This window comes from Haliotis rufescens, unplaced genomic scaffold, assembly GCF_023055435.1.
Source record: "Haliotis rufescens isolate VD_foot unplaced genomic scaffold, xgHalRufe1.0.p SCAF_2, whole genome shotgun sequence".
In the NCBI taxonomy this organism is placed as follows: Eukaryota; Metazoa; Mollusca; class Gastropoda; order Lepetellida; family Haliotidae; genus Haliotis; species Haliotis rufescens.
Window position 1 is genome coordinate 13386012 of NW_025963890.1, and position 25157 is coordinate 13411168.

General features: G+C 40.6%; 1 protein-coding gene across 2 annotated transcripts in view; it reads left to right on the forward strand.

Annotated features, from left to right (window-relative positions):
• The first annotated feature begins 4776 nt into the window (after positions 1–4776).
• LOC124119880 (glycine dehydrogenase (decarboxylating), mitochondrial-like) overlaps positions 4777–25157 on the forward strand; it is a 55845-nt gene continuing 35464 nt past the window's right edge. For both annotated transcript variants that reach the window (XM_048399651.1, XM_048399652.1), the window contains exon 1: positions 4777–5120. In XM_048399651.1, the coding sequence (XP_048255608.1) occupies positions 4902–5120 (219 nt within the window). In that variant the 5' untranslated portion in view covers positions 4777–4901. The remainder of the gene's footprint in view (positions 5121–25157) is intronic.

Genomic DNA, 25157 nt, shown 5'->3' on the forward strand with positions numbered 1-25157 from the left:
CCACAAGCAAGGGATATTTGGGACTTCTTATCTTACTCCACCCTATATGGCTTGCCGAGCCCCTGTGGATCCTCTATACTTTGTAAATCTTAGATGAAGCAACTTTAACAGGATTGGGGGATTGCATTGAATGTGTGTCGACATATCCTAAAGGTATGGACAATCACGCTTTCATCTGTTGATGTTTGTTGAGTGTGGCGTTAAACAACAAACAAACAATAATGTGGTGAGGTGATGTGAAATTGGGTTTAACGTCGCGTCCAAGATTATTGCACTTATATAGCGACGTGCATGCACGTGTATGTGTGTGTGTGGCTGCTTGTACTAGTCCGGACTGATGCCGATTTATAGTGCTAGCTCACTGAGATACCATGCCGCAGTTTACCATGAATACCCCACTCAGACACAGTATACTGACTCCGAGCCGACCAGTCCTTGTTTTAGCCCCTTAATGCCGAGCGCCAGACAGGGTAACAACAAGTACAATCTTTTAACGTCTTTTTGTATGACGCGGCCCGGGATCGAACCCTGGACCTTCCGCTCCCCGGGCGGACGCTCTACCACAAGACCACGGAGGCGGTCTCAATAATGTGGGAAACCTGCATCACCTCAGACTTTCCCCTCACATTAAGCTGATGAGCTGTGCATTGTACTACTGAAGAGCTGTTCAAAATTACCTTAAATCCACACAAAGTCTCAACCTATTGCAGGACAGAGTGATGGACCTCGTTTTGGTGCTGACAAACCTAGAAACATAACCAGGACGAACCGGGATTCGAACCCACAAGGTGCCGAAAGGGATGCAACTGCGCAGTGATTTACAGTTACTTAGACGACTGGGCCTCCCGTGCCCTTTATTAAGTATAGTTTTGTTTGTCTGTTTGTTGTTTAACGCTGCACTCAGCAATATGACAGCAGTCTGAAAATAATCGAGTCTGGACCAGACAATCCAGTGAATGACATGAGCATGGATCCACCCAATTGGGATGGATGACATGCATCAACTAAATCACTGAGCCTGACCACCCAATCTCCTTAGTTGCCTCTTACAACAAGTGTAGTCGCCTTTTACAGCACGCATGGGTTGCTGAAGACCTATTCTGACCCAGATCTTCACAGGTTGATGAGCCTTATTTACCTGGAGGCCGGTCAGAACAGCAGCTGCATGTGTTCAAACAAAGATGCTGTTAGTCCAGCTGCACCTGAAAATAATCCTTGTTCATTATCTAGGAGCATAAAAAGTCAGATAAGACAAAATTTATGTAATGAATAATCTCTCTCAAACATTTGTATCAGGCTAATACCTTATTCAATACAGTACAGATATGTTTCCAGTGCTTACTAAGTTATCATGGGTTCAAATCAAATCCCTATTAAAACACAGTGTTGGGATTTCTGGAAAGTTTAAGAGATGATAATCTTTAGTATTGTATATTCAACATTTAATATTTAACGCATTGTTGTTGTTTTCTTGATTAAAATATATCTTATAGCGGTATGGTTGTATATACACACACGGGCACGTTGTCAATTAAGTGAAATTATCTGGACCGCGATGTTAAACGACATTTCACCTCACCTCACTGAACTATGTTTACACTCAGGTCGCTAGCAGCAACATTACGGTAGAAATAGAGCTCATGTATTGATTATACAAATGTACACATCAGTGCCGTAGCCAGCCGGGGGGCGGGGGGGCGGGGGTGGGTGGGGTAATCAAGTTGGGTACAAGTGATACTTTAACAAATATCACCCCCCCCACCCCCCACCCCACCCCACCACCACCACCACCACCACCACCACCACCCCACCCCTGTCAAAAGAAGTTAACTACGGCCTTGCACATGTACATCAAACCAATATTACATTTTCATAAACATCTTTTCCGAGCAGTTGGATCAGGTAAAAAAACACAAACTGTGTATATGTTTAACATCAGCAGGATAAACATTCCTTGACCACGGAACGTATACAACGTCCAGGGTGTTTTCCCTAAATAGGTGAGAGTAAAACGCTGCTGAAAAAACTAGGCAGAGATATAATAAAAGAGTATATGTTTAAAAAATATACAGCTTCCTTCATATGCACGCGATATAAAACTGTCATAAATGTAATGGTTTATTGTTGTGATTTATTATCTATTATTCTCCTGTCCGAATCGAGTATTCTTCAACGCCGGGTACATGGGCATTAGACTAACATCTAGTCTCTACAATGGACATATTTTACAGGTAAAACAGTTGTTAAATTATAGCTATAAAAATTATAATAAAAAGGAGCCCAGAGATTTTCATTTTCATACGAAACTGCAGTGATCTAGAATTGCCAAATATAGACTTGAAATGGCTGTATTTGGATATATGTTCCAGGGTCTTTATGACAGACTGCATGGAAATGTACATGTTTATCAACCTAAACACAAAAGTGGTCTGCAGTTATGAAGTACACACGTGAATTGAACAGGTCAGATAAAACAAAGCTATAAATTAGATTCGTTCTTTCTCATCATTTATAGTCTTCAAGTGACTTATGACTAACTTATTTATTCCATCAGTATGCATGTTCCCGAGGCAAGGGAGTTTACTGACCATAAAAGTCCAGTTTCCACCTTATAGACTGGTTGGAACACCAGCCGCTGCCCGATCTCAACCACCCTAGTGTCCTTGTCATGGATAACGCCCGGGAACTAGGAACTGTCGCGCCAACCATGAGCAATCTGAAGGCGACCATGCAGGAATAGATGACATCTTGCTATGTCGACTTCAGACCACCTGGAAACGTAAGTTCTGAATAAGAAACCAGGAAATTACAAGACAGACGTCCTGGCGGCACAATACGGTCACGTTGTATTATGTACGCCAGTCAGCCATTGTGAATCCCCTCTATTGAACTTATCTGGGCTAACTGTAATACAAAGGGTTCGTGGCAAGACATAACAGAGCATTGAATCCCACACATGTCAAAGGGTTTATCAACGCAGCCTTGGCTAGAGTCACACCAGAGGTATTGCAAAAGACTGAAGATCATGTTCTTGAAATAGAACGTCAGTGCCGCCAATCACGTATATATATCAGCCTTGTTGCACCAGTTATCATACCTTTGGGTGATAGTACTGATTCAGATACGTCACTAGCTGAGTAAGACGAAGAAATCATATGTAGATTAAACATAAAAAACCTTCCGATACTCATCCGGTTTCATAGCTTTTAACTCTTCCACCATGCCATCATTTTTTGTGAAGATGCACGGGCCGGTGTGAGGTCATCACCTCGGGACGGGTGTCAGGTCATTACTTCAGGCTATAGGCTGTTTCATACATGCATGACAACACACGAGTATTTTCTTATTTTAACACCATTTTACTTGTAAAAGTACCTCTTTAGGCTATTCACAGCATCAGTTTGGATAGGCTAGATTAGGTAGATTTGCGTTATTTTGATATATGCTATTTTCATTTCCCCATGATTCGTATTCATTAAATGATGCCATAAAAGCATTTTTTCTAACATTTCCGGCAACACTTTTTGTTCCTGTTTCCTTGACATTGTCAGACCCACACGCCATTCAAAACATTTGACGTTTCACTCATTATTCTGGCTATGAACAGGAAACATACGTGTGTTATCAATGAAGAGCTATCTTACCCGTGTATTTGAGGGTGCTTAAAGCATTATTTGAAACATCATGCGCATATATGTTCTAATTATACTTGCGTTTTGCTTCATACTTGTTGCCACATAATTATGTTATTAAGGAAATTATGTATTATTGCTCCTAATTATGAATCACGCATTGCGTTAGTCACAATAATCCGGCGCACCGCCTCACCATTTTTTAACAACCGCCTCCGTGGTCTAGAGGTAGAGCGTCCGCCCCGAGAGCGGAAGCTCCGGGGTCCGATCCCCGGCCGCATCATACCAAAAGACGTTAAAAGATGGTGCTTAATTTTGTTGTTACCCTGTCTGGCGCTCGGCATTAAGGGGCTAAAACAAGGACTGGTCGGCTCGGAGTCAGTATACTGTGTCTGAGTTGGATATTCATGTTAAACTGCGGCATTGTATCTCAGTGGGCTTGCACTATAAATCGGCATCAGTCCGGACTAGTACACGCAGCCACACACACACACACACGTGCATGCACGTCGCTATCTAAGTGCAATAATTTGGGCTCGACGTCAAACCCAATTTCACCTCACCTCACCTATTATAACAGGTCTATCACTCATTCCGAGTCGGTAAGCAGTGTGCTGGAATCGTGGTTATCACGTGATTGTCGAAATGGATGTGGAAAGAAACTGTTGATAAACAAACTCAGTTTTTATTTGAAGTAAAATAATCTGTGTATATCCTGCCGTTCGGAAATGTCGCAATTCTTTTTTCCTGTAGATGATGCGACACTCTCAGCAGATACTGAATGGTTCGACTTGTAAACAATAGCACGTGGTGTTGAAACCTCGCAAGGGGTGTTCAATACATACCTGTAGCCGACATGCTACTGTCAGCTTCCAAGATATAACTTTGAACTTCTAATACAACTGAACACACAAAAAACATGCGTGTAGTATTGTTACAAAAGCTCTAAATTGTGCTAATGTGTCCTTTTGTGAAAAACCAGAGTCGGAAATGTTCTACAAAATATGCACCCCTGTCGATTCTCACCTTATGAATATTCAACACTTTCCGAATATGGACGGTAAGACCATCCTTGGATTACCAAAAGGGGCAGAGCTCTATCGAGGGTGTTGATTGGCTGGAATTCGGAACAAAACATTCGCGTGTGCTCTGTCAAGACCATTTGCTTACTAGCGTGATTGTCGCGTACACCTCCAACCTTCAGTCAAAGCTAGTATCAAGTTTACTCAGCCAGCGAAACGATTTCTTTCAGCTCTAGATTCTGGCACGATGTATCGAGCGGGTCGTGTTGTGAGTGCCATCTCCAGCTTGACACGACAACAAGCAAGCAATAATAACAGAAGCGTGATTCTCGCAATTCAAAAAAGCTACTCATCAGATACAACACATTTTGATAAACTTTTTCCAAAACATGACACTTTTGCTGAACGCCACATTGGACCCGTCGAGGCGGAAAAGGAAGCAATGTTGGATGCCGTGGGTGTACAAGTAAGTGTTTATATATTTTTAAATACATACGATTGAACAGTTGTGTTATGCAAACATTATCACCAGTGATCAATACGTTGGTGTAGAAAACTAAACAACGCGTCATAAAATCATGATATATTTTTTCTTATCGTCCAGGTATAAGCGTGGTATCAAATGCCGCCCCCACCCTGTCTAAGCGTGGTATCAAAAGCCGCCCCCACCCTGTGTATGACAATGTTCGCATTGATGAGCAGACTTACAGCAATGTCATACATAGTGATAAGACGCAATAACCAGTTTCCACCGGTTTTTCAGAGCTCTGGTTGTGCCTAATGCTGCAACGAGTAGTGTTTACCACAGTGCCGGGCCGGCGCGGAGTTACCCTATTATGCTTGGCGTTGTGTAATTTAAGCGAGAACCACTTGAGCTGACCGAATTATCGAAACAAGCTTTTCAGCTGATCAACCTCAGGCGTAGGACACTGAATGACACAGGCACTTTTTTTGTTTGGTGACGTAAAGCTTTCATGCACCAGTGACTTTAACTTGTAAACATTTTCGTCTCTACCAGAATGGAGTGTAGACGTTTTTTTACTGTTAGCAATATATTACGCCTGTAACCTCACGGAGAGACTTCCGCACGTATTCCCGCTCCAAAACTTATCAATGTATGCATTCTCACTTAAACCTTTTTATTATATATATTTTATTATTTATTTTTGGGGGGAGGGGAGGTTATGGGCGGAAATCTTACCAACCTCTTCTCTGCAACAACATGTAGAATATATATGCGATCAGAGGTAATATACTGTCCAACTTTTTATAGGGATAATCAGATATGTCATTCTAGTTAACTATACACTCGACATATGAGAATCTGTTTTGTGTATAATGGAAAGATACAAATATCCCCATCAAAAGCGGAGTAGTTTATTTTATTTTTTTTGGTAACACCACACTCAGCAATATTCTAGCTATATGACGGTTGTCTGTTAATAATCGAGTCTGGACTAAACAATCTAGTGGTTAATATCATTAGCATCAATACATGGGATACAAGTCAGCGAGCCTGACCACTGATCCTGTTAGTCACCCTTACGACAAGAATGGGTTGCTGAAGACCGATTCTAACCCGTATCTTTGTGGGTCGGAGTAGTTAATGTACCTAATGCAGCCCTTCGGAAGAGCCGAAATATTTTGTACAAAGTGCTGACTTCGTTGATGCACATCATCGTATCCCAATTGTGTAGATCGATCCTCATGATGTCTATCGCTGTATTGTCTGGTCGCCTAAAGACATGGATCATTGCTCACCGTCTGGCTTTAAGGGGTTGCTAAATTGGATCGGGTCCAGTGCCCTCATGGAGTTTGTTTTCTCCATACAGGACTCAATTTAGCGATTTAAAACATACACCAGTCAACCTATAAATGAATAATGCAACCTAATATTTATGTCTACATGCACCAAATGCATGTAAAAAAAATTTATTCAAATTTGTTTCTGACTAACCCTTAATGCTTGTCCACACAACATCTCTCTTTGAACATGCTCAATATCTCTAAGCTATATTCACTATACAATATCACTAATCCCTGTGTTATGTGTAATTCATGATACTTGACACAAACATCAGAGATCTGAGATTTTACTTAATTAAACCAGTTTAGGCATCTGTGTTTCAACTTTGATAAATTGATGGGAACGAGGTCAACCTGGTTTAGTCTGGTGCAAATAACTTTTCATGTCAACCTGCACCTTGTGCAGGTTAAATCAAGTTTCTTAAATCAAGCCCTGCAATACTGACATGCAATCAGATGTTTAAAAAATTTCTTTGGGAGGGGGACCCCCCCCCCCCCCGACTTTTCCTCTTTTTTTCTGGGAAAACCTGAAAACATATCCCTGCATACTTGATTATGATCCAGTTGCTGTGTTGTGGCCGCAATATTTCTTGCTATGGTGTAAAACCACTTTATTACTCGTCCGTGAAGAGATCACCCATCCCCAGTCTTTGACAGCCCTGTAGGTTCGTGGGTAGCTTTTGGCATATTTGAATCACCTTAAAAAACCCATCCGTTGTCAACATGCTGTGCTACAGATTCCGCCTCAATCTGACTGCAGACCCACTGTTGACCGCGGACCAACCGTTGACCATGGCACCTCAAAGATGGCTCTACCCCGAGAAGCAGCATCCACTTCTTGTCGCAAACAAAGATATTCTGCTTCAGAAAAGAGCCATAGAGATTGTGCACGCTCCAGCAGTAACACCAGGCTTCTATTTGCCAATATTCCTTGTCCCAAAGAAGGACTTTGACCAATTCTGAATGATCCACAATCTCATCACCTTCAACAAGCACTACCTGGCCAAGCACACCTGTGGGACATCTGGTTCAAGTCATACATAGACGACTGTCTACAGAACCATCCGGACTCTGCGACTCTGATCCTACACAGTGATTTCACCAGGTGCCTGCTACATCAGCTGGGATGGATGAAAAACGAGACAAAGTCGAAACTCATTTCTTCTTATCATCTCCAGTTCATAGGAGGCCTATTGTAGACAGACCTAGATCTCCTCACAGTAGCACGGGACAGATGGATCAAGATGCTGCCCCATCTTTCTCCTGCTCTCCATCAACCCCTCACACTTCGTTAGTGGCACACTTATGTCTCTCCAATCCCAGACCCCTAGACTTGGGCAGTTGACACTTGGGAGGGACTGAGAGAGTACACTTTTCTGCCACCAGTACTTCTTCCCAGGGTGATGCAGAAGGTCAAGGCAACCAAGAGCCTCGCTCTGATTTTGATCATGCCTTTGTATCCGACGAGAGGGGGGGTCGTCAACCTCAGAAGTCTTGCAGGAAGTGATCAGCTAGCTCTACCGGGATCGCCAAACCTACTACACACAGCAGGTTACCAAGCAGGTTTCATGTGTACACCTGGCTCATCTTAACATCTTAAGAGAGCTCTAGGTGATAAAGGTTATTCATATTCAGTGCGGGCATGCAAGGAGTTGTTCACCTCGGGTTGTGCTGGGATTTCATTGCCAAGAAACAACTAACAAGACAGCTCGACAGGCCCTTCTCTATCCCACCTTTATCATTGATTGTGGGAGCGGGAGATGAAGAGGACAAGGTGTTATATCCGTTGCTCCAAGACTCTGTGTGGTGCCCTGAAACACCTGTTTCTTCCCATCCCCCAGGCCTCCACGAATAAAGTCAGCCACAACACCATATCATTATGGTTGCACGCCATCATCCTTCAGGCCTATAAGATTACCAACCTTGAGCCACCGAGAGCTAACAATCCTCGTGAGATCCAGGCAGATGCCTCTAAAATGGCTCTACACAGTAATTGCTCTATTAGAGCCATCATGGAACAATGTTGTTGAAGGTCTGACACTGTCTGTGCAAGCCATTACATGATGAACATGTCGAAGGCTTCATAGTTTTGGCCATTTGGTCATAGCCCAGCAGGTCACCAATCTTCATCACCATTAGAAAGCTCCTTCTGTCCAGAGCCAGCCTTATCCAACTCGTGCAGTGTTCACACGCCCGACATTTGAAGCATGTCATTGTATCCCAATTGCATAGATTGAAGCTCTTGATGTTAATCACTGCATTGTCTGTTCCAAATTCGATTATTTACAGACCGCCATCATATGGCTGGAATATATCTGAGAGTAACAAACAAACAAACACAATGTTTGTTGGATACACCAAAGACATATACACTATATCCCAGTGCTGGCAAGTGTCACACTTACCCTTAGCAATATGCCAGAGAGATCCTTTATGAGGGTGCCTGCCATCCACCACCCTCTAGGCATCCGGTGTACCACTTTGGTATTTTGTATTGGCATCCAATTTAATAGCCCTAGTGTTCTTGAGTGTACACAGCCAGCTGGTACAGGGAAATAGGAAATTTTCACATTCACTCTATTCCCAAGTGTTCTACTTCTGAACACTACACAGAGCACATGGAAGTAACACTTTTAGAACGTGTCCTGAAATGTGTGTCCTGAAAATGTTCTGAATACTGATATTCTCCATCAAGAAAAGTAAGACAATTGCAGTCACTGGATCACCATCTTCCAGAGGCAAGAGAGTTAACTGACTATGAAAGTCCAGTTTCCACCCTTGCCGAACTAGGCTGGTATTATGGAATCGAAATCCGGTTCGTAATCTGTCATGCAGAGTTCGGTCGATTGCAAGATTTGCACAGCATGTTAACTCTCTTACCTCGGGAAGATGCTTGATCACAGGTTTCCAGATGTTCATCACTGGTTGAGCACTGAAAGGTACAGTTACATTTGCTGTCGACCTGTCTGCAACCAGAACTCTCAAGTTTGGAGCTGATCATACCGATGTGACAGAATCAGTGTGCACTTCTTCAATCGACAAAATGCACTAATAAATCACTATCTAATACCTATAAGCTTTGCTTGCACACTCCAAGGAATTACTCATATAAGTTTATTGCCCAAACACACTTCGGGTGACACACAGCGCAAACGTTTTCGTAATCCATGGATTGGTAAGTTTCTTAAATTATGCATGACGTGTGCACAAGTACCTACATTAATGATCTGCAAAACTTTGTTTCTTTCCTCTTTGGGGTAGCCGTGTACGGTGGTCTAAAATTTCTATGATCCCGAAAATCTGCAATGCAGCCTGTAATAGAAACAGCAAAACAGCATGAGTTTCGCATAAAAAAGAGACAAATGCGCCTGTGAAGGTTTAGTGCTACTTACACTACTCTCTGCCTATTTTTATGCTTTGTCATCGCTTTGTCGTGACATCCCAAATTAAGATTTTCTCAGAATTGTTGCAGCCCTGTTCGCAGGTTCATATCTGAACAGCAGTCCACACTCATACAGAACATGAAATATATTCGTCATTTCAGAAACTTTCAAATAGTTACAGGTGCAAATAGAGATTTGGTATGTCATCTCACAATTGCAAATAATGCATATGTGACAATGACAGAGATGACTGTTCAAATGGCGAGGAATATGTCACCTGCTATGCATTTCTTGTGAGGCAGTACTCTGTGCTTGATCATCATGTGGTTTTATCAGCTTTGAATGCTAATTGGGAAAACAGAACACCACTGTTCCAGCCTGTAACATTAGTGTGCTGCTGATCATTTTATATTCATTATAGAACACAGCGGAACAAAATGTACTGGGGGAGAATGCATGTGTTCAGCAAACAGACCGTATATGTTCAGTAGCATACGTAAATAAAAGTTAGCCAATGGAATTTCAGTGGTCTGATTCATGTAAATATCCCATATGCAGGCGTGTTCTTTCCATGTATTACCAATGAACTGCATTTCAATAATGTTTCTTGTTATGTTTAGTCAGGTTATATATGATTTTTTATTAAAACAAAGTATATGCATGGTTTATGAATTATTTATTATTTATCCAACACAACATGTCGCTCTTGTTATTGATTCACATATTGTTTGAATTGGCAATCTATCAGCCACACTTCTCAAAAATATGTTTGTTAAAACACAAATATATGTTCACATTTAAATTTGTCTATCAATTTTTAGCACAAGATCTTTGCTAGTGTGCATGGACTTCTCTGCAGGAAGTAACACACAGGTTCGATAACAGAGCACAGGAGTTCAGCAATAGAAAATTCGCAGACGGTGTGGATTGTCCAGTGTTCGACATTAGAACACATAGATTTAGAGTGTAGAATGCATGACCACCCATTCTCATAAGCTTAGGGCTCAATATTTTATTGATTTGTAACACTTTGCAAGAAAAAAGACGAAAAATATATTTCAACATTGTAATATTGGCATACCACTTAACGGGGCTTAGCATCCGGCATATCAAAAGGGGGTTGCCACTAGGGCTGGGACGGGTAACTCGGGTACCCAGGTCGGGTGGGTACTGAGTAGGACCCAGGTACCCACAGGACTACCCGGACCCATGGTTAGTCACGTGATATATAGTTTCATGACAAAAATTATCTAGAACTCTAAGGTTACACTGCAAGTCACTAATGTTCACATTTCTTTCTGACTATGCACCCATTCCTTCAGACTTTTCATATGGTTGAATAAAGATATAACTTAAGTCAACTTCAGTGTATGCATGACCAGATCGTTTAATACATGTATCTGAATACATTTTGCAAGTGCTGTGGTAAACAAAATTCCAAATTGGACATTTTGTATCTCTTGAGACCTACAGTGGGTACCCGGGTAGGGTCGGGTAATAGGGGGGTGGGTACCTGTGTAGCAAATTTGGACTTGTCCCATCCTTAGTTGCCACCCTCCTTTATGTTAATAGCAAGTGAGTCAGTTTGGTGGAACACGGCTTTTAGCAGTATGTCAGTTGGATCCTAGCATGTCAGCTTGATATGAGGAGAGGAAAGCCCAATGTGATGCAGATCTCAAACATCTTCCGCTTGAGTGAAAACCACCAGCTCGAGAATGATGCTGACGTACCCAGAACATAATGTGGGTGAATATGAGATTCAAACCCACGATCATAGGTTTCCGTCCTCTGAACTGTGGTGCCTAAATAACTTGACCATCTTCCGCCCCCTTCCCTATCCCCCTCATCCTACTAGAGTCAGACATTGATGTAGATTATGAAGACTAGTGAAAAATGTATGTATGTCAAAAAACAGTACAACCTGAGAAATATATGTGGAAATTGTTTTTACAGGTTGGGTCTAAAATATACTCTTTTGTCTATGATCTACATAATGAACGTAACACTTGGCCATACTTGTTTAGACCAGTGAAGATCCCGGGTAGAATAGGTCTTCAGCAACCCATGCTTGCTGTAAAAGAAGCCTATGCTTGTCGTAAGAGGCGAATAACGGGATCGGGTGGTCAGGCTCGCTGACTTGGTTTGATGCATGTCATCGATCCCAATTGCATGGATCGGTGCTCATGATATCAATCACTGGATTGTCTGGTCCAGACTCGATTACAGACTGCCATCATATAGCTGTAACATATTGATGAGTGCGGCGTTAAACAACAAACCAATCATACTTCTTTAAATAGTCAACAATAATTAAGAGGTGACTATATATAGTCCAACACTCAGCAGGTTTAAATTATGCAACTGCAGTTTTCATGAACAAAAGATTGGTCCTGGATAAAAAAATAGAGGAACTTTGTCAAGAGACTGGTGGAACTGAAATCAGTTAAATTGTTTGGGTTGTTTGTCAAAGGACACCTATTTGCTCTATTTCATTGATGTCAATTCACTACATTAAATGTCATGAACCTGTTCACTTGACATTTGAAGTTTAGCATGTCAACAGTGATGTGTCACTGTAATATGACACACTGCTGTTATGTGTAATTCTAAACACAGATGTAGCTGCACATAGATAGCGAATACTAAGCTCATTCTTGTTGGATACATTAAAATGTTATTAAAAATAGTATTGTGACCTCTATGAGTGTGGAATTTTATCTATTACCCACTTTAAATACAGTATGTATTGGATTGTTAATAATTGTTGTTCATTTAATGTTTAACTGGTTGCAAAGCCTGAATAGTGATAGATGTTTGTGCCCAGACGTGAATATTGTTAACGTGTTCCTGCTATTATGTATGTTAACATGACAGCAATAATAATCAGTATCTTTATTTAAAAATGTCTTCAACTAATGGTGATTCAAGTGCATAGTTTTTAATGTGCAGAACAGCTATAGGAAATCTTAAGAAGCCAAACAGTTCCACACTTTGAATCCCAGACACCTATAACGGGTCACCTGCGGCGCCGGTATATCCCCCGCTGTGCTATCAGCTGTTAGCGTCCTGTTCGTGCCCATTTGGTACCTTTTTGGAACAGGAAAAGTTCATGTAAACTTTAACCCCACACAGGAAAAGTGAAAATCAACAAACTCGAGTCTGCTTGGATATTGTGTAAGTGACGGCTTCAATGAAGGGCAAGGTCATCTTCAGAGTAAGAAAAGACAACCATGATCTACACACAAAGTTTTACCTGAGACATAAGTATGTATTTTGTTATTGTTCATATTTTGGATGTATGACTACATTGCACACATTACCAACAACATAGAACAACTACACTAAACCACAACAACCAGTTGACAATACAAATAAAACAAAACTCCTAAATCTATAAACACTCAGAACCACACAAACTCCCCCAGTCCCCCCACCTTTAGGTATGGCATATTTTAAAATTCCAAAATTTCCACCAAATATAATTATGCAACCCTAAAGCCCCAAAAGCCTAAATAAATACATTTAGTTTTGGAAGTTTCATTTTCATTTTATTTCGGTACACCTATACTAACCCCTTGACCCATCCCCGTCATGACTTGATTTTCATTAACATTTTACCGACCAATCAAACGTCAAGATAAGGAAAAAGAAAATTGGTAATTGAGGTAACTCATATTTGCCTTGAAACCAAAGCCACCGCCAGTTTAGATAGACATAGAGACATCCTTTCTATCAAAAGATTTTTTAGGGCTTTGTTTTGCGTGTCAGTCAGTTTTTCAACGTTGAATTTCTTGCAAACACTATCGTAATAAGTGGGACAGGCCACGATATTGTTGATATTGCCAACCTAACACTGAGTCTGGTTTGTAACTCATATTCAGATTGGTTTGTTTAATGAAACCTCACATTTATGTCTCCAAGACGACTATCAACAATAAGACGGCCTCACTGCACACTTTGGATAGCTGAAATACCAACTTGAAAAGACACAAACACAGTTTAGTGAGCAGCAGTTGTAACAAAGAAGTATATAACAATGTCATTCAAAGAATAGGAATTACATAATAGGCATCCCATGAGTTATCACTGCTGGGGTGAAGAGTTCGACCTTCTCATGTCAAACTATCATTGATCATCATCCTGCAGTCCAGACAGATGCCTCTCACGCAACACTTCGTCACAGGCAAACAGTCACCGATAGGCTTCACCACACTCCTCACATTTACAGCCTTTTTCTTGTCGTCTGCCTTCAAGTTTGTTGGCACCTTCTCTGCATACCAATCAGTGAACTGTTGTTGGTTCAATTAATTTATTGCCTTTGAACTTTCTTAATGCCAGTCAACAGAATAAACATATATACTGTGTGTTGTTTTTAGGAAACCACTGTTTATTGTTTTTACGGAAGTGCTCTATTCAGCGCTAATAAGCGGTGCTATTTGTTGTTTGATCAGATGAAGGTTAGGTTGGATTAAGTTGGTTGGTTGGTTTGTTGTTTAACTCCCCTCTCCATTCTTTATTCCAGCTATATGACGGCGGTCTGTAAATAATCGAGTCTGGACCAGACTATCCAGTGATCAAGTGATCAATACCAAGTCAGCGAACCTAACCACCTGATCCAGCTTAGGCCAAAACATTAGTATAGTAATAAAAAAAAAAAAGGCCAAGCAATATATCTGAACTTAACTGTAGACTACTCGATATTCCATGTATACTGTAAATCTTGAAATTAATGCATCTCCAAATTAATATGCAACTACCCTCACCCCATCCCCCGTGGAATGATACATTTCCTTACCTTAATCCAGTCACGACTATCCTTGTCATAAGAGGCGACTAATGGGATCGGGTGGTCAGGCTTGCTCACTTGGTTGATGCACATCATCGTATCCCAATTGTAAGGATCGATGCCCATGATGTCAATGACTGGATTGTCTGATCCAGAGATTTGATTGTTTATACAGACTGGCGTCATATACTGATATAGCTGGGATATTGCTTTTTTTTTCATTGCTTTTAATTTATATTTTTTACATATTTTAATGTCATTTCTTATTTTTGATGTTTTAGTGCTAATGTGCCAACTGTGCAATATGAATTTCTTTGGGATAATAAAGTTTTGTCTTATTTTATCCTCTTATCTTAAACAAACTAAGCTTCATCCCAGGTCTTACAAGGAAAGAGTAAAACTTCATCCCAGGTCTTACTAGGGAAGAGTAAAACTTCATCCCAGGTCTCACTAGGAAAGAGTTAAACTTCATCCCAGGTCTTACTAGGAAAGAGTAAAACTTCATCCCAGGTCTTACTAGGAAAGAGTAAAACTTCATCCAAGGTCTCACTAGGAAAGAGTTAAACTTCATCCCAGGTCTTACTAGGAAAGAGTAAAACTTCATCCCAGGTCTTACTAGGGAAGAGTAAAACTTCATCCCAGGTCTCACTAGGAAAGAGTTAAACTTCATCCCAGGTCTTACTAGGAAAGAGTAAAACTTCATCCCAGGTCTTACTAGGAAAGAGTAAAACTTCATCCAAGGTCTCATCAGGAAAGAGTAAAACTTCATCCCAGGTCTCACTAGGAAAGAGTAAAACTTCATCCAAGGTCTCACTAGGAAAGAGTAAAACTTCATCCCAGGTCTTACTAGGAAAGAGTAAAACTTCATCCCAGGTCTCACTTGGAAAGAGTAAAACATCATCCCAGGTCTTACCAGGAAAGAGTAAAACTTCATCCCACGTCTTACCAGGAAAGAGTAAAACTTCATCCCAGGTCTCACTAGGAAAGAGTCAAAATTCATCCCAGGTCTCACCAGGAAAGAGTAAAACTTCATCCCAGGTCTCACTAGCAAAGAGTAAAACTTCATCCCAGGTCTTACTAGGAAAGAGTAAAACTTCATCCCAGGTCTCACTTGGAAAGAGTAAAACATCCCAGGTCTTACCAGGAAAGAGTAAAACTTCATCCCAGGTCTCACTTGGAAAGAGTGTGTGATTGGCTGCTTGGGGATGGTGTCATACTAATAGTATCCCATATTGCCATGCAACTGAAGCATGCTCATCTTTGTTTTAAGTTTATTCTTCCCCGCCCTTAAGGCGGGGAAGTATACGGGAGAGGTTAATTTTGGAGCATGTAAGTCGACATGTTGGTTTCTTTGAAATTTCAAGCTACACAGTTACCGAAACGAAACATACAAATCATGTGAAATGTGCGTGAAATGTTGATGTTTATCTTTTCCAGCCATAAGAGATACTTCAAAATCATCTTGCTATTCTGAGACTTAGTCACTTTTCGTAATGCTGATAACCCATGAAATTTGTTCATTTTGTTTTTAAAAGAGCTAAAAATGATCCCATTTTGCTAAAGTTAACCGGTCTATATCTTGTAAGAATAAACTATTGCGCATTGAGCGATTATCTCCTTTAGCTATAGGCGTAGTATAGAAGTGATAAATTCACGCACTGACCTTGCGTACTGACCGTACATCGTATCTTATTCAAGCTGTATCACTGAGAGTGAGTGATTATCTCCCTTACCCGAACAGTTCAATTGCGCACTACCTTTGCAATGTATCGTATGTTATTCAGGCAGCCATCGAGACACGTTCCAGGAAGGAATTTAGGCCAAGCCTGTCACGCGCACTCAATTTTCACACTGCTATTGCAACATATTGTTCAACACGATTAAATAACAGGCTTCTATAAAGTATGACTTTCTTCAATAAACAACACATGTAAAACAACGGGTTTGATATGAGAAATTTTTTATTAGTTGTCTTCATAATCACATGTATGGCGCTTGCTGTGCATAGTTGAGCACAGCATTGTTTTAAATACTTCACTGTATGTAATGTATGGAACATGCGGCGGTTTACGTTTCTGCATTGATCATTGCTCTGACAAGAAAATTTAACTTCCAGCAGAGATCATACACCCGTATATGTTCTTTGCTTCTGGATACATAGGAAATCAACAGGTTGGTCTGTAGTTTGCAATTATTTTCCAAAAAGATAATACGGTTGCATGATATCTTCACGATGTTTAGGTTGAACATAGTAACATTCTTCTAAACAAATTTCCAATCTAAGCCGGAAGCAATCACATCACAAACCCAATTAACCAAACGGAACCATACACAAGAGTGAGTGAGGTAGTTGGGTTTAACGCCGTCTTGAATAGTATTCCGTGTCAGCTGAAGTGGGATGAAAGTCTGAAGTGATGCAGGTCTTAGACGTTCACCACTTTGGTGAAACCAACGTGCAAGGGTTTTGTGCTGACAACAAAATCGGGGCGAACCGAGATTCAAACACACTGTCATAGGTTTCTGGCGTGCCCAAGGGACACAACTCTGCATAGCGAATTGCAGCGCCTTCGGGATGCCCCCGTAAACAACTGTAAGAAACTATTATACAACAAAGATGTTTTAGATGAGATATGTATTGCGGAACATTCCATGAAGAAACAGTGGTGATATTGCACAATCACAAACTACAAAATACATGCACAATAAACGACAATTAAAAAACACAGGAACATTCAACATTCAAAAGAGGTAGAATTTAATTTCTAAAACAAGTGTTTTATAATGATATGGAAACAATATGCGAATTGAGCAAAACTATGGTAATGTAGTACATACATGTACAAGGAATTTGTTTGTAATTGTTGATATGTTAACAGATCTTGGAAGTTGTTTCTGGATAACTGTTGGTAAACTTATTAAGAATCTTCTCCTTTTAACAGAGTGTACCAAATTCTTTATCATGATTGGGGATTATTTGTGATTCTCTTTCTTGGTTGTATTATGTAAGATGTTGATCATTTTCAAGGGACATCACATGTTTCACAGAGACGTTGTTCAAATGGGGTTGGTGTTTTTGTATATCTACAATTTTTTCAATTTTTAGTTTGTGATTACTTAAACGAAGTTTTGAGAAAAGTGACCTATAGCCTTGGTTTTTACAATATGTAAGATAATTCTCAATATTTATAGATAACGTGACCAAACTGTATGTTCCTAACTTGCTGCTAGATAAATGGGAATCCATTAATGATTGCGTGAATTTTTACATTTGAACTGAAGTATATTTAGAGTGTATTCATTACATTTTTTGTGTTTACTATTTTAAAAGTTTGCTTTATATAAACCAACCAACATTTTGACCAGAAATATTGATATTTGCTGCAAAAGCATGCTTTAGAGTGACATTTGTTGTGTTATCTATATAGGATTTTTTTTATTGGTACATGTACTAATAGTTTGTATACATCAAGTTTTGCCTGACAGGCCCAGTTTTCTTGCCTGGGTTTTCTTTGTGCTGACCAATTAAAGACACTGTTTCTTTTATTGTGCTTTCCAAAGATAAGTACATTAATAACAACCAATTTGTACTTAACACAAATTCTCTCCTCCCATAGCTTACACTTCCTTCCTCTGCACATAACATTATATGGCGGGGAGCTATTGATGCTCTGCAGCAATCTCTACTTGTTAAAGTACACAATTCAATATGGGAAAACGCAGATGGTACAATGTCATATACAATGTTAAACATGTTTAATCATGTTTGCAAGACTAATCTTTGATAGTGTTGTTAGTTTCTATCAGAGCATGAACATAATACAACACTGTTCAGGCATGAATACACCCTTCAAAAGCAATACATTAGAGCATGTAGATTATGCAACTATTCATCATGTTCATTGGCAGATGAATTATGCTATTTTATTTTTACATTATTTATTTTTCAACAATATGTTCAGAATCCAATTATCATGACCATCATTCTGACATTCACTTACATAATCTGGATGTATTTTGTACACAAGTGAATATACAATATAATATATATAGTGTGTAAAGGAGAGCTTGACCTACAGCACTCCAAGCATACAGATATACCCCAGCCCTCCAAGCATACAGATATACTACAGCACTCCAAGCATACAGATATACTCCAGCACTCCAAGCATACAGATATACTCCAGCACTCCAAGCGTACATATACTCCAGCACTCCAAACATAGATATACTACAGCACTCCAAGCATACAGATATACTCCAGCACTCAAAGTGTACATATACTCCAGCACTCCAAGCATACAGATATACTACAGCACTCCAAGCATACAGATATACTCCAGCACTCCAAGTGTACATATATTCCAGCACTCCAAGCATACAGATATACTACAGCACTCCAAGCATACAGATATACTCCAGCACTCCAAGCATACACGGATTAAATGGCCGAGGGTGTGCAGGTACTAGAGGGCCACTAAGCTGCTTGTTGGCTATACGAAAATGCTACCGTTGCCATGGTCACTAGCATGGCCAAAGGAGATAAGCAGCTACTGCTGCTGGCCTGGGACAGCTACCGCTGTCCGTCCCCCACGGTAGCATATTTAAACGCTACCATTGCTCGGAAACTACCATGCTGCCAAAAGCAGCTACTGCCGCTGACCTAAGTCAGCTACCGCTGCACAGCCCCAGGTAGCCAGCCAAAGCAGCTACTACTGCCTGGCCCAATTAGCAAAACCATTGTAGCGACTACAACCGCCGGCCCAACTTGACAAGATGACAAGATGGCCAACATGCATGGCAATTGTGTGCCCAACATAAGCTATTTTAGGATTCCACAGCTGAAAAGTCAGCAACGACCAGGTTCCAACGTGAAGCCCAGACCCCAGAAAGGTTCCTGCTGAAAAGCAAGCAGCCTTAAGCGCGAGTATTAATTTGGAAGCAAGTTAATTTGTTACTAGCAGTGTAGCCCACAAGAACCCCGCACACCTCGACATAGTTTATTGTTGAGATAGGTATTCACATATATACAGCTATTTATAAGGTATGTTTGTTTACATATATCAGAGTCGTTTAAAAGGTACAAGCTCCCTATTATTTACATAGATACAAGCATTGTTGAACCATTTTGCATATATACAGTCTGCTCTGCTGGTACCTGAAATAGATGCTCGCTGAAGAAAAGAAGTGATAAGGATTTAAGGTGAAAAGACAAATACCGGCTGAAAAGGAGTGGTAAGCTGGGTGGGCAGGAAAGCGATTAGTTTCAGCAAAACGTGTGTACTTGAAGAAAGACGGTGCGCAAATGGGTAAATGGTGGACTATAGAGATGGAACAAAGGAGGGATGACGCTTGCGCAGGATCTAGTGCCCCGGACACAGTGCACGGTTCTGACCCAGGATTGATTCGGTTACAAGGGGTGATTAAGTTACGGACGTAATTAGCCAATGGTTTGGATACACCCTAGGGCTGGGATGAGTCCAAATTTACTACCCAGGTACCCACACCCCTATTACCAGACCTTACCTGGGTACCCGCTGTTGGTGTCAAGAGATAGGTACAAAATGTCCGATTGGTAATAGTTTGACAGTAGCCCTGGCAGAATGTTTTTATATACACGTATAAAACGATGTGGTCATGCATACACTGAAGTTGACTGAAGTTTTAGCTTTGTTCAAACATATTTAAGTCGGATGAACGTGTTCATAGTCATGAAGAAATGTGAACATTAGAGACTTAAAATTGTCATGTAACCATGTAGTTATATAGTCATTATTTTTGTCATGAAACAATATATCACGTGACTAACCACAGGTCCGGGTAGTCCTGTGGGTACCCGGGTCCTTCTCAGTACCCATCCGACCCGGGTACCAGAGTTACCCGTCCCAGCCCTAATACGCGCGATAAAGTCATTTAGTAGTTAGTACTAAATGCAAATACACTACAACATTCAAGCATACAGATATACTCCAGTACTCCTAGCATACACACACACCATAGTACTCTAAGCATATAACAACGAGGCGTACTACATTATCACCATCTCTTTGTGTTGTATAGCCACACCTGTCTGCACCTGTCTGTCTCCTGTCTGCATGCGATGTTTGAGGCCAGTCCCCCATTGTTAACACACACTGACAGGTCTTTGAAAGGCATTTAGAAGTGATTCACATAAGGAAGAGAATATATGGATGTCAACTGCTTTATTATGAGGAACACAACGTTTCGGAGTATATGCTTACTCCTTCATCAGGTGCTGTTGGATTCTGTGTTACACACTCACACACTGGCACACTCTAAAAGCCACTAGAATTCTCAGATTGCTGTTGGGGTGGTGATCAGACAAACATGGGGAATGTCGGAGTGTAAGCACTCAAACGTATTTGTTTTTGTTTTTTACAGCAAGGTTATTTGATGCTTAATGCATCTATCCTCAATCATTGGCTTGCTTCTGCAAATGGCATGTTTTTTTTGCCTTTCCCAAAGACTGATCAGTTGAAACTATCAAGGCTTGTGGTTATGGATAATATCTCCATCTCCATAAAACAAATAATAAAAAGTGTCAACAAACTAAATGAAATAATGACAAACCCTGATATCACCCATTTCTGTTATGAAATATTGTAGTTTTCTTTGCAAACATCTGGCATGTAATATCCTATTCATCAAGTTAACAAATGGTTAAAGATCATATGTATGCCATAGCAATCTATTTCATCTAAACAGCTTGTGAACAGCCCTCAAAATATGTCATATACAGAACCAACCATTATCAAAATAGTCCTAAAATGTTGAGAAAATGCCAAAATGCCAAAATGCCATACACATGTGCATGCATGTCACTATATGAGGGAAATAATGGTGAATGGAACGTTGAATACCATTTCACCATTTCACCTTACAAAACTAAACACTTTGGGAAATCAATACTAAAATGCTGAATCCTTATGCAGGTGAGCTTCACTACCTGTACTCAGGACATTATGTGTCCAATGTTCCATGTAAATAATGTACGAATAAAGTGAGTGAGTTACGCTTAACGCTGCTATGAACAGTATTCCATCACTGCTTGTCAGCTTAATGTGGGAGGAAAGTCTGAAGTGATGCAGATCTCAGAAGTTTACCAATTTGGTGAGACCAGTGGAGATCCTGGGGTAGAATAGATCATGCTTGCCGTAAAAGGTGACCATGCTTGTCGTAAGAGGCAACGGGATCAGATGGGTAGGCTCGCTGACTTGGTTGATGCACGTCATCTATCCCAATTGCATGGATCGATGCTCATGATATTAATCACTGGATTGTCTGGTCCAGGCTCGATTATATACAGACCGCGGTCATATAGCTGGAATTTTGCTGAGTGCGGCATTAACCAACCAACCAACAACAACAGCCAATTTGGTGAAACCCACAAGCATGGGTATGGTGGTGACAAACCTAGAAACATAATCAGGGTGAACTGAGATTCAAACCCACAATCATAGGTTTCTGACCTGCCCGAGGGATGCAACTCTTTGCAGCAAATTCTGCACCTTAGCCAAGTGAGCCACCCATCCCCCCTATACCAATAGAGCATGGGGGGCGGTCGGGCAGCCTAGTGGTTAAAGCGTTCACTCGTCACGCCGAAGACCCGGGTTCAATTCCCGACATGGGTACAATGTGTTAAGCCCATATCTGGTGTCCCCCGCCGTGATATTGCTGGAATATTGCTAAAAGCGGCGTAAAACCATACTCACTCACCCCATACACGTGAGCAGAAAGAGAATTGCCTTCACTGTAATATTGGGATTCCCAGACATTCCGTTGTAATAAAAATAGTCAACTTCTATGGGCTTGTGAATTTTTAGTTTTTTACATATTGTCGTGATATTGCTGGAATATTGCTAAAAGCGGCGTAAAACCATACTCACTCACTCACTCAATAGAGCATGGCCAATTTGGGATCCCACCTCATAGTTATAAGGGGCGGTCGGGTAGCCTAGTGTGCATCAGAACGCGACATTTAATCACAATAAAATTTCACATCATGCATGAACTGTTCATGTGCATCAGAACGCAACATTTAATCACAATGAAATTTCACTTCATGCTGACTGTTCATGATTCACATCCATCCATACAGAAGCCATTGGGTGTGCCAAGAGGGGACACAATCACAAATGCAATTGAGTTAAGCACATCCACTAAATGCCTCGGAGAACAGGCGTAATTGTGGGTACGATAGTGTGAGGATGTCAATACCCCAAGTTGCCTTAAAAGTGACACATGGACAAGATCATCTCATAGCATTATTTTGTACAATGCAATAGATTCAAATCTGCTCAAATTTGAATTTTTACACCTACTTGCATTTTATAACATCGACTTAACTCTACCTTATCAACATGATGGGGAACATGATAATAATAAATGTTAATGTGATATTAGAATATACAGTAAGCTGCTTTGGATAATATCAGTGTTCATTACAAGGCCCCAGTGACAGCATAAGTGAGAGCCATTCTGAGGAAAGGTGTTTAATGCTGCAGTCAGCAATATTCCAGCTGTATCGTGCCAATCCTTCAGAGAATCTGATGTGTCTTCATTGATAAGCAGATTTCCATGTGATTTTGAGTTTCCTGCATAGAAATACTCATGATAAATTTTAAAAACCCAATAGTGTGTGTAATTACTCAATGTTGCCTTTTCAGGTTATGAATTTGTTTGTCTTCAGAGATCTTTATTTACTGATTGAATGCAGGCATCACTTATGCAGATTCATAATGAACCGGAAGAAATATGTCCAGAAGGCGGTTGTTTCAAATGACCTGGTCAGTTCCCGCCAGATTCAACATTGGTTCCCTGAGAATGGGAAGACACAGTTGGGAAAATGCGGGTTAGAAATGAAACTCGAAGACATAAAATTTGTGGAACCCAGGCGAGCGAACGAGCCTGCACGTTTGCTGTTTCATTCCTTCTCAGCCTTAAATCTCAAAGGGTAGTTTGGACAATGAATATGCATGTCTTTCACTAAATATCCTGTGCATGACCATACACGTGAGGGGCGGTCGGGTAGCCTAGTTGTTAAAGCGTTCGCTCGTCACACAGAAGACCCGGGTTCGATTCCCGACATGGGTACAATGTGTGAAGCCCATTTCTGGTGTCCCCCGCCGTGATATTGCTGGAATATTGCTAAAAGCGGCGTAAAACCATACTCACTCACCCCATACACGTGAGCAGAAAGAGAATTGCCTTCACTGTAATATTGGGATTCCCAGACATTCCGTTGTAATAAAAAAAGTCAACTTCTATGGGCGTGTGAATTTTTAGTTTTTTACATTCATTGGGAAATGAATGCAATAATGTGACAAATTCAGCTAATCAGAATGCAGAAATTACAATGAACACAATGAAAATGTAATCATACAGTATGTACATTAACTCCATTTCAAAGACACAGAAGTGCTACATCTCGAACACTGGACTTGTATTGCTGATGTTAGCTGATGCGAAATGGGTCCTTCTTGGTGCAGCACACAAACACAAAGCCACCTGAAACAGTTTTTTAAGCAGAATACTTTTTAAAAAAGGTCTACCCATTAGTTTAAATAATCCCAATAGTCTGGGCCCAAAGGAGGAAATATATATTGAATACCCAGTGTGAATTACAACATGATTGAATACTCAATAGCTCTATGTTAGAATGCCCCAGAATTAACCTATTCCAACTGGGATATATATATTCTGTGCCATGTGTCACATGTTCTGATGGAAAGACTGTTTAATCTCCATAGCCGTCATGTCAGTGTGGTGGTGTGACCTCCGACTTTATCTGTGTCACACTATATTGTCTACATCTGCAGATGTATTGAATTATTATTGGAAATATATCAAATGCTTGTGCTGAAAGTTGGCAAGGTAGCCTATAGGTTAGCGCAGTAACCCATGCAGAGATGTCTGGTGTCATTCCTAACATGCATGCAATGAAGGTGTAAGTGAATCCTGTTTTCGCAGTTTTTCGCAGTCCCAATATTTTACTGTCGTAACTGCGAATAAATCTGTGCCAGATAAAACAAGTCACTGAAAGCATGAACACCTATCTATGTCAGCGTGGCACAATAACACAGCCAAGACACTGTCTTTTCAGTCCTTCCATCGAATTTTCATGGTGTTTGCTTAGTCATGGAGTCAAAGATAAGGATTATCTGAGAGCCATGATCCATGCAATATGGGTCACAATTTAGCCGAGTCAAGAGCCTGACCTACCTGTCCCTATTGAAGTCGATGGCCTACGATATAAGAGACAGAAAACTCCAAATTTGTACAAATATGTTGACATATACAGATAATAAGCTCTTATATCTGTCAGTGATGTAGGCCTACCTGCAAAATTGCTTAAAAGGTCAAGTAAAGTCTGCATAGCAATTTTGCAGATTTTTAAACTTTAGGGTATACTTAATCACAAATGCTTGACCAACGTTATATTTGAAACACGGAAAAAGCGTAAAAAATGACTGTCGGAATTGTGCCCCAAACGAAAAATTCTGCCACAGAG